Consider the following 17,583-nt stretch of genomic DNA (forward strand, 5'->3'; position numbering starts at 1 on the left):
CCGTGCAGGCTTCTGTCTGTTTGTAGTTGTGGAGATCCTAGTATTTTCACCATCATACAGAGGAAACCAGGTGCTTTGAGACCTCAGGATCATGACCTTCAGTGGCACCTAGCCACTGTTCTGTGCCTGGCAGAGACCTTTGTGGATCATGAAGTTTCCAGGAGCTTCAGGGAGCGTGGCTGCCCACCCAGGGGCCACCAGCATGGACACATCCCCCTTGCCATGCTTTGGGTCTCTGCCTTCTGAGACTTGGTCTGTGGTGGGACCCTGCTTTTCACTCCCTCCCACCTTGAGTTTGGCCCCATGACCCCTCTCTTTACAGCTTATAGATCTCCTGAGTGAGCAGCTCAAAGTCTGTGCCGGATGTCACCGTTGCTTTTGCCTGAGGTCTCAACATAATAAACACCCAAAGAGGCAGCCAGCTTCTCGCCTTCCTCCATCACTTGTCGCTCAGTCATCACTCTTGTGGCCTCCCACCAGGCAGAGGATGTTGAAGGGTTGTGCTTTCTCCAGAATCTCCTGATGCTGCTGGGGGACACTCAAAGGATGTTCTGTTGGTGATTACCAAGCTACAAAAAGCCTTCCACCAAGTTCCTGCAGTAGGAGCGAGTCACTGGCCTCGGCAGCCAAGAAGGAATCCAGAATTAGTTTTGAATCTTCCATTGAGGACAGCAGAGGGTAGGGAATCCAGGCAGTTTAATGGCAAGAGCTGGGTTGAGTCAGAAGACCTCAGTTCTTGATCAGCTGCGTGACAGGTGAGTGCATTCCTCCAGCTGAGACATCTTGTCCTGTGTGCTTCCTGAGAGGCTTGTTCATCCAGTGTGTGTTTATAAACTGTGCCCCTGCCTATGCCAGCCATAGCCAACGGTGATGAATGAACACAGGGAGTGTTCCTTCCACCAAGGGAAAGGGAACCTGCCTCTGTGACGAGAACAACAAAGCAGAGGTTCCCAGGGTCAGGGGAGAGCGTCTGAGCAGCTGAGCTGTAATCTAAGGGATCCATGGGAAGGCAGGGCCACTTTAAAGGAGAGAGCGCTGCACATTTGCCAACCACAGTGCAGTGTGAAGTGAGATGGGCCAGGTCATGTGGTGTCTTGTAGGCCTCAGAAAAGTGGGCTTTACCCAGAAAGCAGGAACCATTGAAGGATTTTAGGCAGAAAATGGTCAGATTGGTATTTTGAAAAGATCACTCTGGCCAGACAGTGGAGGGGATAAGAAAACATTTGTAGAAGCAGAGGTTCATAAGAACGTTGTTGCCTGGACTGAGGTGGCTGTAACAAAGTGGAGAGAAGGGAGATTTGACAGCTGTTTAAGTGGTGCACGCGTGGGCCTTGGTGACTGGACGTGGGGAGAGAGGTGTCACCAGGTATCTATAAGGGATCTCCTAACTCGGTGTCTGGGGCAGCTTAGCCTGGGTGCAAGGCCTTCCACCGCACTAGCTAAGTAACCAGGCCCATCTGATTCCCAGAGCCCTGCACACTGCGCACACAGATGACTTCACACGTGCTGAGCAGCCCAGGGAGTGGGGAGCAGGGCTGACGAATTTGAGAGCTCCAGAGAGAACTTGGGTGCCACGTGCTGTGCCGAGCACCTTCTGTGAATAGGCTTGTTTCCCCAACAAGCATGAAGAAAGTGTTAAGCACTTTGCAATAATCTCATTTAACCCCATTGTTCAATGAGGCAACTGAACTTTAGAGAGTTTAAGTAATCTGCTCAAGATCACACAAGTGGTGGTGATGGTGCTAAGGTTTCAACCAGGTCCCTCTTGACTCCAGAACCTGCTCCCCTGACTGTGCCCTAAACTCTCTCCCCATGTCCTAGTGGGGGACAGAGAGGTGAGCGACAGCACATGCAAAGGCCTGGAGGTGTGAAGAAGTCACCTTGTCAGCGTGGCTGAAGCATAAGGTGCTATGTCAGGAGAGAATGGTCAGAGGTGAGCAGAGTAAGCCTGGGGGTGGACAGCCCTCAGGCCTAGTGGTGGGGTCCAGTGCCCGTGTTTGGAGTCTGCCATGTGTGTGTCTTACAGGGGTTTGGGAGGGTGTGGGGAGTCCAGCTGGCTGACCCTGAGCTTCCCACCCCTCTTCAGCCTGAGCATCATCTCTGTCAGCTGTGGAGCATTTTAGGGCTGTGGGAAAGATCCCATCTGACAAGATTCTGATGCTAGTGAAAGTCGCTCAGTCGTGCCCGACTCTGCGACCCCATGGACTTGTCCAGAATCCTGGAGAATACTGTTCCCTTCTCTAGGGGATCTTCCCGACCCAGAGATTGAACCCAGGTCTCCCACATTACAGGCAGATTCTTCACCAGCTGAGCCACCAGGGAAGCCCTCTGATGATAACTTCAGGCATATAAACAAAAAGTTTGAATCAACCAAAAGGCAGCTGTAGGGGGTGGTCACAAAAATGGGTGAGTTTTGAGGACCTAGAAGGCACCATTTGGGATCAAGCAGCCATCCTGGAGAGGGTCCCTCCTGCATGGGGTCAAGCAGGGAGGAGGAGGGCAGCACTGGACTGAGGTGTCACAGTTCCCTATAGTTGGGAAAGTTCCCCACAGTCCCCCAGTTTTTTAGTCCTTTGTTTTCCAGGTAAAGGCCCCTTCCCTTCCTCTTTGTTTAAAAAAAATCTGGCTGTGCTGGGTCTTTGTTGAGGCACATGGGCTTCTCTAGATGCGCCACGCGGGCTTAGTTGCCCGTGGCCTGTGGGATCTTAGTTTCCCAGCCAGGGATCGAATCCTGCTTTGGAAGGCAGATTCTTAATCACGGGACCACCAGGGGAGTTCCACCCCTTCCCTTTCTGATGGGTGGACTCTCCCCTCAAGGGTGGGTGGTACAGAAGGCAGAGCAGGGGCTGAGCCCAGGACCTTTCCTGGCCAGCTAGACCCCTAGGCTCTGCCTCCACAAAACTCTCAAGAGAAGGCCACCTCCACTGCTTGGGTGATGCCCTTGGCAAAGATGCCCTCCCTGCAGGCCCCATGTACTGACCCCTTTCTGCCCTCTGCTGACCTGAGTCCCAGAGCACTCAGGTCTATGTGGGCTGTGGTGTGAGGCTTACCTCTCTCAACACTGGGACTCCTGCGGGACACGTCCCTGCCAGGGGTCCTAGAGAGATCCTCCCATATCTGTCACCCACCAGGGCCAGGATCTAAGAATAACTTTCATAGAGAAAAGATGAAAACAGGATGGGCTTGGTGCTATTTGTTGAAGCTGAGTTATGAGTACAAGAAGTTCTTCACACTACTTGATACTAGTTTCTTTATTCTTGGTTATGTTTCATATTTTCCCGAATGGTTTTTGAAAGCCCAGTGTTCCCCTGCCGGAGAGCTTCCTCAAGGGAATCAGCCCGGTCTTGAAGAGCTGCCCTCTAGTGGGCCAAAAAGGTACAGCAGAGCCTGAAATCTGCCAAGAGGAGAGCCGTTCCAGTAAGTGCCCTGAAGGCTCAGGGAAAGAAATAGGTTAGGTTGGACTAAGCTTTGATGGGTGAACGGAGTTTTGTCAGAGATGGAGGAGGGACATTCCAAGCAAGGGAATCACACACGAAAGACCCAGAGGGGGCTTGTTGGCCGAAGTAAGCTAACATTTATTAAGTGTTAAGTAACCTAACACTTAATCCATTTCATAATTAATCCTCTAACAAAACTGTGAGGTTAAGAATCATTCTCATTTTACCATGAAGAAACTGAGGCTCAGAGGTAGAGGAAAGATCTCCCCAGAAGGCTCCAGTTCCAGCCTGTGCAGAGTGGGTCGGACAAACCTTCCCTCTTCATCCGCCAGGTTTCAGTGGGTCCCAGAATAGGCAGGGTCTTCAGAAAGGGTCTCCTGGGTGGCAGACCTTCGGTTCTGTTCCTTCTGAAGGGCACAGGGGATTCAGGCCTGGGCTGCAAGGTTTTCAGATGAGGAAGCAACTCATGGAAAGGCTTGGAGGCCAAGTAGCCTGTGGGTAGCCCAACCCATCTCTCTGCAAGGGATCAGGACCTTTAAGAACTTTGTTAGCATCTGGAATTCTTATTTCCCTAAAGTATGTACTTCGGCAGTCTCTGTTCCCTAATAGTCACAAGAGCAAAACCCTTAGGGGAAGAAGCGGGCTTCCACCTTCTGAACTCCTAGTGCCTAGTGAGGAGCACTGCCTTTGAGTTGTTATTTGATCCTTTCTAGAACTTGTTAGTATTGTCCCCATCTTACAGATGAGTCCACTGAGGCTTAGATGAAATGAGTTCCCCAGGGTCCCACAATTGTATATAGCAGAGCTAAGATTCAAACCCAGGTTTGACCAAAAGCCTGCCCTATTTTTGGCAGCTGGGATAATGCAATGGTTAAGAGGAGGCCATATTATTCTGAGTGTTGCAGGCTGATCAGATAACACAAGGAGGGAGGAAAGTGCTAGGGTCTTCCAAGCAAAGGGAACAGCATGTGCAAACCCCAGGGCTGTAGGTGGTTGGGAAGCTGGGCAAAGCAGGCAAAGCAGGTGGAGATGCCGTAGGACCAGATTAGATTGGACTTGGGGGAAAGGGTTTGGATTTTACCCTGCAGGCAATGGGGAGCCAGGGAAGGATTCTAGGAGAGAAGCAGCCAGGTCAAATCTGTATTTTAAAAAGATCCCCTGGGGCAATGTGGATGCTAAGTCACACCCAACAGGTCTGAGACCCTCAAGATGGGTGATACAATCTGCACTAAGATTGGGGCTGGGGTTGCTGCACTGAGATAGCAACGGCAAACTGCTTGGCAAATGGTACTTAAGAAGTGCCCAGTCAGAGCTGGACACTGTTCGTTCTGCCTAGATCTCTGCTTTTAGCTTGGTTCTTCCTCCTCATCTAGGTTCTCAAATCAAAGGCCATCTCCTGAGAGAGGCCTTCCTTGACCATGTGCTCTAAAGGAGCCGCCGTCACCCTCAGGCCTGTCTCCCAGACCTGTGGTCTTTACAGCACTTAGAGCTAGGACTCATTTAGTCCCACTTACTAGTCTTTTCTCTTCCACGAGAATGTCAGCCTGAGGACTGCTTTTCTGTCCTGTTCACTGCTGTATCCCTGGAGCCCAGATCAGAATAGATGCTCATTTTAAGACATTTTTGATGAAGGAATGATAATAACTCTAAAGTAAATAATTTCCCTCTCCTGCCTACCCTTTCTTATCTGCGAAATGAGGATAGTCATGCCAACCTTGCAAGATGTTCAGAAGAATGAGTGATGTTTTAAAAAGAGAAGGCAGGGAGGAAGTAGAGCGCAGAGAGGGCCCTCCTGGCCCAGGTGCCATGGCGAGGAAGCTAAAAATCACCCCAAGTAAAAACTTCCCAAGACCCCTAGGAAAGAGGGGTTTTCAGTGACAGGTTACTGAGGAGGAATCTGAGACTCAATGAGGTAGAGTAACTGGCCCCAGGTCACAAAGTGAGTAAGGTGGCTGTGCTATTTTTGCTATGGCAACTGCCCTGCCCTGCCCATGCCCGCTGGCACAATGAGACCTCCCAGATATCCCCTTTACACCTGCTCTGTTGCCTGTTCAGTTGCCATGTCCAATTCATTGCAACCCCATGGACTGCAGCACATCAGGCTTCCCTGTCCGTCACTGTCTCCCGGAGCTTGCCCAAGTTCGTGTCCATTGAGTCAGTGATACCATCCAGCCATCTCACCCTCTGTCACCCTCTTCTGCCTTCAGTGACGTGTAAAGATTCCTCTCTCCATAAAGCCTTCCTTCATTGCCACTGGATATTTTGTGCCTAGCAGCTTCTGTGGCAGGTTAAGTTCCCCAGCAGCCAGATTCTGAGAACAAAATCAGTGTGCAGACTTTTATTTTTTTTAGTATTTGTTTGGCTGCACCGGGTCTTAGTTGCAGCAGGCAGGATCTTCAGTCTTCATTGCAGCATGTGAGATCTTTAGTTCCAGCATGAGGGTAATTGTTCCCTGAGCAGGGATTGAACCCAGGCCCCCTGCACTGGGCACCCAGTCTTGGCCCCTGGACCATGAAAGAAGTCCCCTAGACTTTTATATATAATTTTTTTTTCCACGCCATGCAGACTGTGGGATCTCAGTTCCCCAACCAGGGATTGAACCTGGGCTCTTGGCTTTGAGATCACAGAATATTAACCACTGGACCACCAGGGAATTCCAAGGGTGCAGACTTTTCCCCCACCCTTGTATTTTTGTGCAGACCTTTATTAGGAAATTCTTTCTTAAAAAAAATATTTACTTGGCTGCACCAAGTCTTAACTGTGGCACTCAGGATCTTCGATCTTTATTGCAGCCTGTGGGATCTAGTTCCCTGAGCAGGGATCGAAACCAGAAGCTCAGAAGCTCAGAAGCTCAACGTCTTAGCCACTGAACCACCAGGGAAGTCCCTATTAGGAGATTCTTGAGATCAATACCTACTTGTGGGGGAGGAAGGGAAGAAAGCAGGATTGAGCAGGAGGATTTAGCTGTGATGCTGTCCTAACAGTGGCCTCGACCCCATGGAGAATGATGAAGATGGGGGTTTCCTTCAGAGTTGAGGCAAGAAGGCCAGGTCTTTGAACACTCCCCGCCCCCCCCCCCAACAGAGCTGATACATTGATGCTGGACTGTGGGCTGCCCCAGATGAGCAGGCAGTTCCCAGAGAGAGCAGCCTGGGCTTCGCCACCTCATAGCACTTCCAGCAGCTAGGAGCTTTGATGGGGAGGAGGGTATGGGTTCTTCAGCCCTGAGGGGAGATTTTGGTGGCTAACCAACACTGTCCACCATGCGCCCAGCCAGAGAGCTGTTCATATTCATCCCTCTCTGATCCGTGGCCTTGGAGTAGGAGCACTGGGCAGCAATCCGAGTTTTAGGACGCACTTTCTCATCCAAGCCTGAAGACCTGGCTCAGCCTGAAAGCCCCTGCCCCCCTCCTCGCCTGTGTAGCAGCGTCCACACGCTGAGCAGCTCGGCGTCTGAGCCCAGGGACACTACCTGAAATGGCCGCATCCTAGCTAAGAGAGGAAAGACCAGCAGCGACGACAGTTCTTGCTATTCGATTCTCACCGTGTGGGAGGCTCTGGCTCTGGCTGAGCACAGCGCATCCATGATCTCAGTCATGCCCACAACCCCCCATGAGTGGGGTCTCTTATGAGCGCCTCTGCCCACAGAGCAAACAGGCTCCAGGACAGGAAGCTGCACACCTGGCCTCTTAGACCTTTCTGGTGGAAAAGGGGCTGAGCTCTGAGACCCCAAAATCCAGGAGGCATGACTGTGCCAGGATATGGTTTGTAATAACTGTCTGAATAGATTCTGCCATTTGGCCTCCAGAGAGATACGAACACTCCCCACCCCACCAGCACTGCTTTAACCCTTTCCCTCCTAGAGTCAGCACCTGCACGGGCCCGGGTGCTGCATTCTGCTGGGCTGCCTGGAGACCTGGGTGTTCTGGATGAGCCGCACACCCCCCCAGTCCTCCTCCAGTTTGATGGCCCCCTGCCACAAGGCCTGCTGGATGGTGTTGGCAAGGGTGTCGAAGGCCAGGTCCACATTGCAGTTACTTTTGGTGGAGGTCTCCATAAAGCCCATGCCCAAGGAGGCAGCCAGCTCCTCCGCCTCCTGGGTTGAGACACAACGGGCACTCTGCAAGTCACTCTTGTGGCCAACCAGCAGGAAGATCGCCTTGTCCAGGCCCTGAGTGGCCATGACCTCCTGATGCCAGTCTCGAATGTGTTCAAAGGACTTCCTGTTTGTCACATCAAAGACCAGCAGGACACCCACCACATTCCGGTAAAAGGACCTGGTGATGCACCTAATGGTGAAGGGAGTAAGGTGGGAGAGGGTTATGCCTTCAACACACCCGGTCCTGCGTCCTCCTCCATCCAGGGACTGCCTCACACCCCCATTTCAGCTCATTTCACACCACTCTCTGCTTCGCTTTTCCCTGGTCTGTGTCTCTCCCAAGTTACTGTGTGTTCTCAGTCAGGGATCAGGCTGATTCCCATACTCTCCTGACCATTCCTGGAGAAAACCTGATGTTTTCCTGACCGCAGGTTTCACCATTTCTCTCCCTGGCAAACTCCTACGCATCCGTCACAGCCAACACAAATTTCTCTTCTTTCCACCTCTCCCTGACACCTCCCTCTGTGCTTCTGTGGGCCCTCTCAGCAAGCACCCAGGTCATTCATCCCTCTAGGTTTCAATGTCGAATATTCCACCGGCCGGGCCAGGTCTCAGGCATCCAGCTCAGGGGCTCAGTCCCCCAGCTGTTATTTGTAGGATGAATGACTCAAGCGTGAAGGACCCGGGCCCAGGGCAGGGACCCCCAGATCTCTACTTGGGCCACTGAGGGCGGCGACTCTGAAGGATCCCCATGGTCACCCCGCCCCAACCAGAGACGCCTCACCCCAAACCCTTCTCGTCCCTCCCCCGGCCCACCTTCCACCCACCGCGCACCTGAAGCGCTCCTGGCCCGCCGTGTCCCAGAGCTGCAGCTTGACGCGCGGCCCAGCCTGAAGCTGCACAGTGCGGGTGTAGAACTCGACGCCCACCGTGGGCGCCGACTCGAGCTCCAGCTCGGGCTCGGGGATCCCGGGCGCGCCCCTCATGTAGCACCGCAGCAGCGATGTCTTGCCCACGGCCGCGTCCCCCAGCAGCGCGATCCGAAACTGGTAGCGGCAGACCCCCGCCTCCATGGCCAGCGTCTCGCCTCCCGAGGCCGGGCGGCCAACTGTGCGACCCCGCCCCCGCCCCGCAGCCACGCCCCCGCCCCGTCTCTGGGCCCCGCCCCCTGCCTCCGGGCGGCCCCAGAAACGCCCAGACCTGGGCCTGGAGAACCTGGGGCGTCTTCAGCAACGCCGAACCGGACGCCGAGGAAGCCACCCGGCCCGGTGGAAACATCTGGACAGGTCACTTACTCGCTCCGAGCCTCAGTTTTCTCCTCTGTAAAATGGAGATAGTAATCTACTTCAAGGAAGAAGAGATTAAACTAGATAATGTGGGGAGGAGGGCTACTGAGGACCGATCACCACACCCAACGTGCACTGGCCTGAGGCTAACAGCGCCAGAGCAACCACTTCGTTCACTCTTTGGGGTGGTTTCCCTCTGCAGCCCCAACTCTCTTTTAGTCCCCCCATTGCGCCCATGCTGCTGGACCTGGAGAGAGTTGACGGTTTATAGATGCACTTTTCTCACCCAGATGCCCCTTCCCTGGAGCCCTACTGGCCCTGGCCTAGCGCTTCCGGCTCAGTGTTCAGGTTCAACGGTTCAGCAGGCCCCACTGCTTCCCCGCTGCCTGCCTGTACTGGGCCCCATGGTCCAGAGAGAGACTTGGACACAGGGTAGTCAGATAACTGCAATTCCAGAGAGAGTACAGTTGGCTTTTGGACTGGACAGCTAATGTTTATGAGGTGAGATGGTCAGTTTCTTATGCTTTGGGACAGCAACCCTCTGAGAAGGCTATAGTGTGCCCATTTTAGGGCTGAGGAGACCGAGGCTCAGATGTGTGGCTTGTCACACAACTGACATGTGTGGCTTACGCTTGATGCCACAGAAGGGGACTGGAAAGCAAGTTCCCAAAGGACCAGGACAAAGTGGGTTAGGGGCAAGGGTAAGGCAGATGCTCCGGCATCCAAGAGCTCCACTCTTTCCAGTCTGGTCTTGAGAACACCCAGGACATCAAGACTCAAGGTTGGTCCCAAATAGCTTGTCTGCTGGTTTAATCCCACTAACCCACAGTGGGTGGATGCTGCAGTTTAACAGGTTGGCAGTAGGAAACAGTTCTCACTAAGGCAAACCATCGTATCATCACATTTCCTCCTTACACAACCTTGTGAGTGGATGTTAGTCTGCCTGGCTTTTTACAGATGAGTAACAAAGTTAAGCAGCCCAAGATCACCCAGCACAGAAGACAGAGTAGCGGCCGAATTTGTTTCTGGCTGGACAATCTGGGGACCTGGGAAGGCCCAGGTTTCCTAAATAAATCAGTGAGAAGCCATTTTGTTAAGCCTCCTAGTAATTCTGCCCTTCAGTCACTGCACTAGCCTGAAGGGGCCCAAGTCTCTGCTCACCCCCACTCCAGGAGAGAAAGGAAAATTAGGTAGGGTGTGTGTGTTGGGGGAATCCTCCCTGCCAGTTCTGTCCAAACCAGGAGAGTCTGCCCCAGTGCCACCTGCCCCTCTGAGGTTTCCATTAGGATGTTCTCATCACCTTGCCCTGTTCAACTGGAAAAACAATTTCTGCATCAGGCCTGTGCAGAACGGTCTCCCCCCATTCCACCCTCTCCCTTCTTTACCCACCACTGTTGATCCAGCCACGTGGAACATCTTTCCTCTTATCAGCCCAATGCCAAGAATACTCCCCTTCTGCTCTTCAAAGGGTAACTAACCCCAATTTTAGGCCTCAGGTTAGATCTATGTCTTCAAGAAGCCCCTCATTGACTGGGTAGTGAGGTCACAGGCCCTTTTGTCCTTTGTGATGTCTGTCTCCCTTCTAGGCTCAGGCCCCTTGAGGAGAAGGACCAGTGGCTGTATCCTCAGTGCTTGGCTAGTAAATATTTATGGTTGTATGAATGAATAAAAGTAGATGTGCTATTCATTTATTCATTCACTCATTATTCACTCAAATACCACAACAGAGTTGGACTCAGGGAGCCATGGGGTCAGAAAAGACCTCTTGGAAAAGCTGAAGCTGAAGCTGGATCTCCAAGGATAGTGGGAGCTGGGGAGGTAAGCGAGGAAGGGTACTCAGGCAGGGGCAGTGGGTGAAGGCAGAGAGGCATGGAACGGCTTGAAAGGGAGTTTGAAACCGGACATCCCAGAAGCCTTTGTAGTCAGCATGTGGGCAGAGTGCACTGTCAGCATCAGACTCCTGACCTTCCTCTCCTAGAAGTGCCTGCTGTGGGCTGGAGTCACATGTCTGCCCCTGACTGCACCTGGCACTGGAATCCAGTTGTCAGCTGACTTTGTCATAGACTGCCTATGTGACTCCCCAAGGGGCGAGTCGTTTCTCCTCCCCAGCCCTGCTTCCCTTCTGCAAAGTGAGACAAATCATGGCGTCCACCTCACAGGGTAGTTCTGGGGTAACTGTGTGTCACTGCTGCTGCTGCTGCTGCTAAGTCACTTCAGTCGTGTCCGACTCTGTGCGACCCCACAAATGGCAGCCTACTAGGCTCCTCTGTCTCTGGGATTCTCCAGGCAAGAACACTGGAGTGGGTTGCCATTTCCTTCTCCAGTGCATGAAAGTGAAAAGTGAAAGTGAAGTCGTTCAGTCGTGCCCGACTCTTAGCGACCCCATGGACTGCAGCCTTCCAGGTTCCTCCGTCCATGGGATTTTCCAGGCAAGAGAATTAGAGTGGGGTGCCACTGCCTTCTCCACTGTGTGTCACAGCAGGTGCATATTTGCATTAGACAGATCTTAGTGTTTTCTTTTTCCTTTGTTTTATTTTGTAATTAATGAATCTTCTTATTGGAATATAATTGCTTGACAATGTTGTGTTTCTGCTGTAGAGCACAGCGCATCAGCTCTGTGCACACATCTATCCCCCCCTCCCCATCTCACTCTTTAGGTCATCACAGAGCAACCGTCTGAGCTCCCTGTGCTACACAGCAGGTTCCCAGTGGCTCTCAGATCTCAGTTTTATTTCTTTAATTTTTAAAATTTATTTATTTATTGGCTGCTCTGGGTCTTTGTTGCTGCTTGGGCATTCTCTGGTTTCTGGGAGCAGGGGCTACTCTTCATTGCAGTGTGCGGGCTTCTCATTGGTGTGGCTTCTCTTGTTGTTCACCATGGGTGCTAGGACATGTGGACTTCAGTGGTTGTGCCACTGGGGATGCCACTAGCATCTAGCTGCCACTAGCTGCTCTGATGCGTGTGGGATCCTCCTAGACCAGGGATCAGGTAATGAAAGCAAAGAGGAGGAGGAGCCAAATCACCTGTGGCTTCAGAGGCCACTGTAGGGGCTGAGCTTTATTCCAAATGTGTTGAGAAGTCAGTGATTGTGAGGCAAGTGAATTACATGATCTGAACTTTCTCTTGCTTACTTTTTTGTTTTTAGCATCTTTATTAAAATGTAATTGATACAGAGTAAACTGCACATATTAAAAATGTACAATATTCATTTGACATAAGTGTACATCCTCAAAGCCACAACTGAGATAATGAATATCTATTATTCTCAAACGTTTCTCCATGTCTTTCTTTAATTCGTGTCTCCTGACCTCCTCTCCCAGACAACCATCAATCTGCTTTCTGCCACTAAAGATTCGTTTGCATTTTCTAGAATTTTTATCATACAGCATATAGTCTGGCTTCTTTCACTCAACATGATATATTTCACTGGATTAATATACCACAATTTGTTTATCCAATCCCAGTTGAAGGACATCTGTGTCATGTTCAGTCTTTGGCTATTAGAAATACAACTGCTATGAACATTCATATTCAAGTCTTTGTGTGGATGTATGCTTTTCATTTCTCTTGGGAAATACCTCGTACGGCAACCGTTGGGTCAGATAGTAGGTGCATTTTTACTTATTTAAAAACTGCAAAATCGTTTTCCAAAGTGGTTGCACCATTTTACAGTCCTGAATATTGTATGAAATTTCCACGTGCTCTACTTTTCCGTCATTGCTTGATATTGTCAATCTTTTTAACTTTTAGCCCTTCCACGTGTTTGTAGTGTTTTGATATTGAGTGTCATTCATGTGTTTATTTGCCATCTGTTTATCTTCTCTGGTGAGGTGTCTTTCAAATTTTGTGCCCCCCCCCTTTTCCCCCTTTTAAAAAATGGAGTGATTTTACTTTTTACTGTTGAGTTTTAAGAGCCATTTATTTACTTATAGGTTTCTCATTGCGGTGACTTACCTTGCTGCACAGCACAGGTTCCAGCTCAGGCTTCAGTAGCTGCAGCACATGGGTTCCATAGGTGTGGCTCACACAGGTTTCAGAGCGCAGGCTCAGTAGTTGTGGCCCACAGGCCTAGCTTTCCAGCGTCATGGGGGATCGTCCTGGACCAGGGACGGAATCCGTGCTCCCCGCACTGGCAGGCAGATTCCTAACCACTGGACCACCAGGGTAGTTCCTTCAGCGTTCTTTCTGTTCTAGATGCAAGGCCCCTATTCAGGGCATGTTTTGCAACTCTCCCAATTTATCTCTTATTAAAATATATTTGAAATTTAAAAAAAAAATTTATTTGGCTGCCTGAATCTTGGGCTTCTCAGGTGGCTCAGTGCTAAAGAACCCATTTGCCAATGCAGGAGATGCAGGAGACAGGGGTTCAACCCTGGAGGAGCAAATAGCAACCCACTCTAGTATTCGTGCCTGGAAAACCCCATGGACAGAGGAGCCTGGGTCAGAGCTGGCTGAGTGTGGACGCCTGGGTATTAGCTGCCACAGGTGGGATCTTTAGTTGCAGCATGTGGGATCTAGTTCCTTGACCAGGGATGGAAACTGGGGCCCCTGCATTGAGACCTCAGAGTCCCACTAATTTTTGTTGTTGTTGTTGTTGATGCTTATTCATTCTATGGATAAAACCTGTACATGGTCCAGTGATTATACGAGTGTGGGCGTATGAGGTGAACTTCCACATTTCAGGTCTTAACTCGCTTGCTATCTGCGTAAGCCATTTCTGTTATCTTATCTGTGAAAGAGGCATAATTGTAATTCCCATACACAGGGTTATTTTTAAAACTAGCTGAGATAATCGAGCATAATGTACTTAGTAAGCACTCGGTAGTTTTTTTTTTTGTTTGTTTGTTTTTTTAATCTATTAGCCGAAGAGAGAAGCCCACACAAACAACGCATTCTTCTAATGAATTCTGTAATCAGTCACCTCTTCCTTTCGGAAAGGAAGCCCGCCCTCAGATCCCTCCGCCGAAGTCCTGCTCAGTCTTTGTTCCTCGACGTGCTCTCAGGCGGTCTGAACCAAAGCCCTGGCTCAGCTCACTGGGTTAAAGGTTAACTTCCCGATTTTGAAAGTCGGTGATATTTATGAGCTCCGTCCTGGGTTACTGGATGTTCACTGAGTGCTGAATGATGGCGGAGGAATCTCTTCGGATCCTGAAGAAACCACTTACACAAGCTTCCTCCAACCAAGTGAAAACGGTCTCACACAGCACACGATTGGGACTGCGAATCAGACACCCGGCCGCTCGCCAGAGGCGAACGAACTACAACTCCCCTCCTTCCGCGCGGCGCGCTGCGCCAATCGTCAGGCACAGCTGCGAGGGGCGGGGCCTATATAAACCCCGTCCCGGCTCAGAAGCGTCCTTTTACCCGGCAGCCGCGCGTGGGTCGTGTAGTGTGTCTTGGGTTCTCTGTCTGCGGTGGTCCACTCCCATCCTCCGCCATACCCGGCCGTAGCCTGGCTGCCACGGGCGCCGCACCTGCCGGGGCTGCCTCTAGAGGCGGCGGGATGTTGAGCACGGCATGGAGGATCCAGGCCTACTGGCCTAGTCGGGCCGAGATCTGGAAGGCCGCGTGGTTCTCAGGCGCAGTGGAAGAAGCCGGACCCTGTATGGGCCACGCCCTGCTCCTGCCGCGGCCCTCGCGGCCGTGTGCTCCGGTGTGACGGGTGAGTAACTGGGGCAGTTACTCATGGGCAGTCGGGTGTACGGCGTTTCTGGGACTGAAGTGGCTTAAGTTAGGGTAGACCACGTGCTGGGGTCAGCCAGACCTTGAATAGGCCTGTGACAGTTGCTCCGTGACCGTGGGCATGTTAACTTGCCTACCTTCTCCTAAATTATCTGGCTGCACAACATGATAAGGAAGTCACCCTGATGGGTATAAGGACAAGGTCTTCTGGAGGACGGGCTATAGTCATTCAGATCCTATTTTGAATCCCAAGGTTGTCACTTTCTCCACTGATACAGAACTTTGGCAAGTAAGCAGTCTAAATCTGATGTAAGACGGGGTTGATAAAACGATCCTGTGAAGATAAAATGAGACAAACCACTGGCACACAGTAAAAGAAGGTGGTGATCACAACCTATAGGATGTCTGTTCTCTTTTAGTTTCCAGAATGTTCCAGTAGATGAGTCCTGACGCACAGGATTTAGGTGAGTCTGAGGGCTGCAGTGTTGGGTCTGCCCTGTGACCTAGATCCCCGCGGGCCACCACCCCCACCCCCCTCCCCGCGCCATGGCCCTTATCGAAGCTGCAGCTGCTTCCATATAGCTGCTGTGGTCAAAAAGGAGCCCAAAGTGACAGTTTTCCTTGACGGTCGCTGTTCTGTTTGCTGTAACTGATCTGCAACATTTCAGGAAAAGACAGTTCCCATTGTACTTGGCATTTCTCAGGTACAACCAGAGACCTTTATTGGAACTGACAACGTTTTCAGAGGCCACCAGAAATGTTCCATTGATGGGTTCTAACATGCAAGAATAAGGCTTTTGAGAAGTGGCTTGCAGAGGCCAAGAACCAGTATGGAGATGCAGATATGGGTGGGTTAGATACCTATGCTGGGGAAATCCCGGGGCAAGTGGCGCAGATTGTGGCCGTGCTTTGGGTCTTTACTCTGAAAAGCTTAAGGCATCAGTCCAAAGGCGAGTCAAAAACCTTGGTTCTGAAAACCAGATGAATGGAACAAATAGGTCATTCAGGACAATGCCGTTCTCATTTTAGTTGCGCCAGAAGATTCTAGGATTGACCTTCCTGGTGAGTGAAAAGGACAGTGATGGAACACAAGCCTCAGGACCTGGTAGGTTCTCTAAAGATGTAGCTTGGGAGCCACCTGGTGGGTCAGTACAGCATGTTTCCAAGGGCTGTGGCTTGTCGTGGCCATGGGATCTCCAACTGCATGCGAGAGCAACGTGGAGAGACTTTGACAGCACAGGTCAGCATAATACCTGCAGCTGCCACTCGCCTCTCCTATAATCTCTCAGGATTTTGGCTGGAAGTCTTCCACTTGAATCCGTGTGTTTCCATCAAAAATCACATTCTGTGTTGAGGATTTTGGTTAGAGCTTCCACACTCTTTTGCAGGTTGCCCCATTTTTTAACTGGCAGTGCCTGATACTGAAGTAACTGAAAATACCAGCTTGTTGCTAGAGCCGTGCTTTAGAATAAGGTAAAGTTGGGTATTGGAGACAGCCTGACCCTCCAGTTCCCTTTCCCATCGGATCTAAACCCTGGTCCTGGTGGTCGTAAGAGGAGGAATAGTAGTACTGAAACTGGGCTCGTAGTGTGTGCTGTATAGCATGTGGGCTAGTTTCAGACAAGGTTGAATTCTCTTGGAACTTGTTTTCTCCACCCCTTAAAATGGGATAATCTTGGGCTTAAGGGGAGACTATGTGAAACTGGCAGTTGGTATAGTAAATGCTGGCTAATATTTTTGTATTTGGGAGGGATATACCAATAGCTTTCTTGCCTCCTGATTGATATTTTTCTCCCCCTAAGACCTGTTGCCAGTAAAGCTATCTTCATCTGTGTGGATCTACAGAGTTGGGTGAGTTGAATGGCTAACTGAAGCTTTATCACAACTTCACATTTGTACTTAGCTTGTTGAGACTCTAAGCAGTGTGGCCAATAGCTAGATACTCAGTGTGTAAAAGTCCTGTATTTATAATGTATCATTTACGTCTGGCTTTCCTTGGAAGCTGTATTTATTGGCTATTCATAACCAGATGACAAAAAATGTTTGTGACTCGGGACTGCTAGACTTTGCCTGCACTAAGGCCAAGAGCACATCCAGAGTACAGTGTAGCAGCTCGAAGTCTTCACGTTAACACTTGAGGGCTGACTGCTGCTTAATGCTCAGTGGTTTTGGGTGACCATGGAGTCACCCACCCCTGCTTTGAGAGGGGGAGACGACTGGGAAGAAACAGGCAGTTCTGTCTAGCTTGATATTTTTTCACGCTGTGACTGGTCTAGGATGACACCTAATCTGAGTGGACATCTGTGGATGATAAATGCGGATATGGGACTGAGACCAGCTCTTAGGAAAACCTGGAGGGGCACTGATTCATTACGGCGTTAACTAACACACTGGCTTATACTTCCTTTTCAGGAGAGAAAAAGGCAAATGAAGAGACAGGGGGCGCTTTCAGGTGGAAACCGGTTTTGTTTTTGGTGATGCTGCTACCTGGCATATAAATGACCAATAAAAGACTCACAGATGGATGTTTGTGTCCGTCTCCTGATGTTTTCAATTTATTGCTTATTCTCATTTAAATATTGCATAAGACCCAGGATGAATTAAGAGTCTCAATCTCTGAAGATTAATTTCAGAAAGTGATAAAATGGATCAGTTTATAACTGCAATTATATTCCTCTTGCTGAGTGAGAATTCAGGCTGAGCCCAAGACTGCTGCTTAATGATCTTTGAAGGGTACATACTTTGCCACCCCTCAGGTCTACACAAAACTAGGGAAGTGATTCTTGGCATAATTCCAGGCATTTCAGGAGGGCCCTGGTAAATGGGATTTCCTATTTGGAAAATACATCAAGATCTGGTTTGGTGATGGTTGATAATCTCATTGGCTAGCTTTCTGAATTACCATTTCCTATATGTAAATAAGACTCATGCATTTAGTTTAATATAGTTTATGCACTTACTTTAGTTTTAACATTTTCTTAAGAGGTGGGATTGGCACATACATCTTGTACCTGAAACAGTCTAGGCCTTTTTGGTCTAGAATAAGCTGGCTGGGAACTGGTTTGCTCAGACAGTAAA

At 50.3% G+C, this 17,583-nt stretch overlaps 1 protein-coding gene, 1 long non-coding RNA gene and 4 other non-coding genes across 6 annotated transcripts; 5 read left to right on the top strand and 1 right to left on the bottom strand.

The window, feature by feature from the left end:
* Positions 1-3,554: 3,554 nt before the first annotated feature.
* On the bottom strand, positions 3,555-8,856 carry RAB42 (RAB42, member RAS oncogene family). Its single transcript, XM_069578830.1, has 2 exons — positions 8,371-8,856; positions 3,555-7,726 (listed from the first exon to the last, which is right to left on the bottom strand). Exons 1-2 carry the CDS (start codon positions 8,607-8,609, stop codon positions 7,303-7,305), a joined length of 663 nt encoding a protein of 220 aa, XP_069434931.1. The 5' UTR covers positions 8,610-8,856; the 3' UTR covers positions 3,555-7,302.
* A 4,328-nt stretch (positions 8,857-13,184) lies between these two features.
* LOC138434331 (uncharacterized) lies at positions 13,185-17,030 on the top strand. The gene is made up of 6 exons (XR_011254741.1): positions 13,185-14,485; positions 14,925-14,969; positions 15,535-15,610; positions 15,894-15,978; positions 16,308-16,356; positions 16,918-17,030. It is a non-coding gene; the product is annotated as an uncharacterized lncRNA (long non-coding RNA).
* On the top strand, positions 15,051-15,185 carry LOC138434884 (small nucleolar RNA SNORA16B/SNORA16A family). Its single transcript, XR_011254943.1, has one exon. It is a non-coding gene; the product is annotated as a small nucleolar RNA SNORA16B/SNORA16A family (small nucleolar RNA).
* LOC138434894 (small nucleolar RNA SNORA44) lies at positions 15,658-15,788 on the top strand. The gene has a single exon (XR_011254952.1). It is a non-coding gene; the product is annotated as a small nucleolar RNA SNORA44 (small nucleolar RNA).
* Positions 16,006-16,131, top strand: LOC138434903 (small nucleolar RNA SNORA61). Its single transcript, XR_011254961.1, has one exon. It is a non-coding gene; the product is annotated as a small nucleolar RNA SNORA61 (small nucleolar RNA).
* Positions 16,772-16,845, top strand: LOC138434921 (small nucleolar RNA SNORD99). Its single transcript, XR_011254978.1, has one exon. It is a non-coding gene; the product is annotated as a small nucleolar RNA SNORD99 (small nucleolar RNA).
* Positions 17,031-17,583: the final 553 nt, after the last annotated feature.

The sequence above is a fragment of the Ovis canadensis genome, chromosome 2, assembly GCF_042477335.2.
Source record: "Ovis canadensis isolate MfBH-ARS-UI-01 breed Bighorn chromosome 2, ARS-UI_OviCan_v2, whole genome shotgun sequence".
NCBI classification, from domain to species: Eukaryota; Metazoa; Chordata; class Mammalia; order Artiodactyla; family Bovidae; genus Ovis; species Ovis canadensis.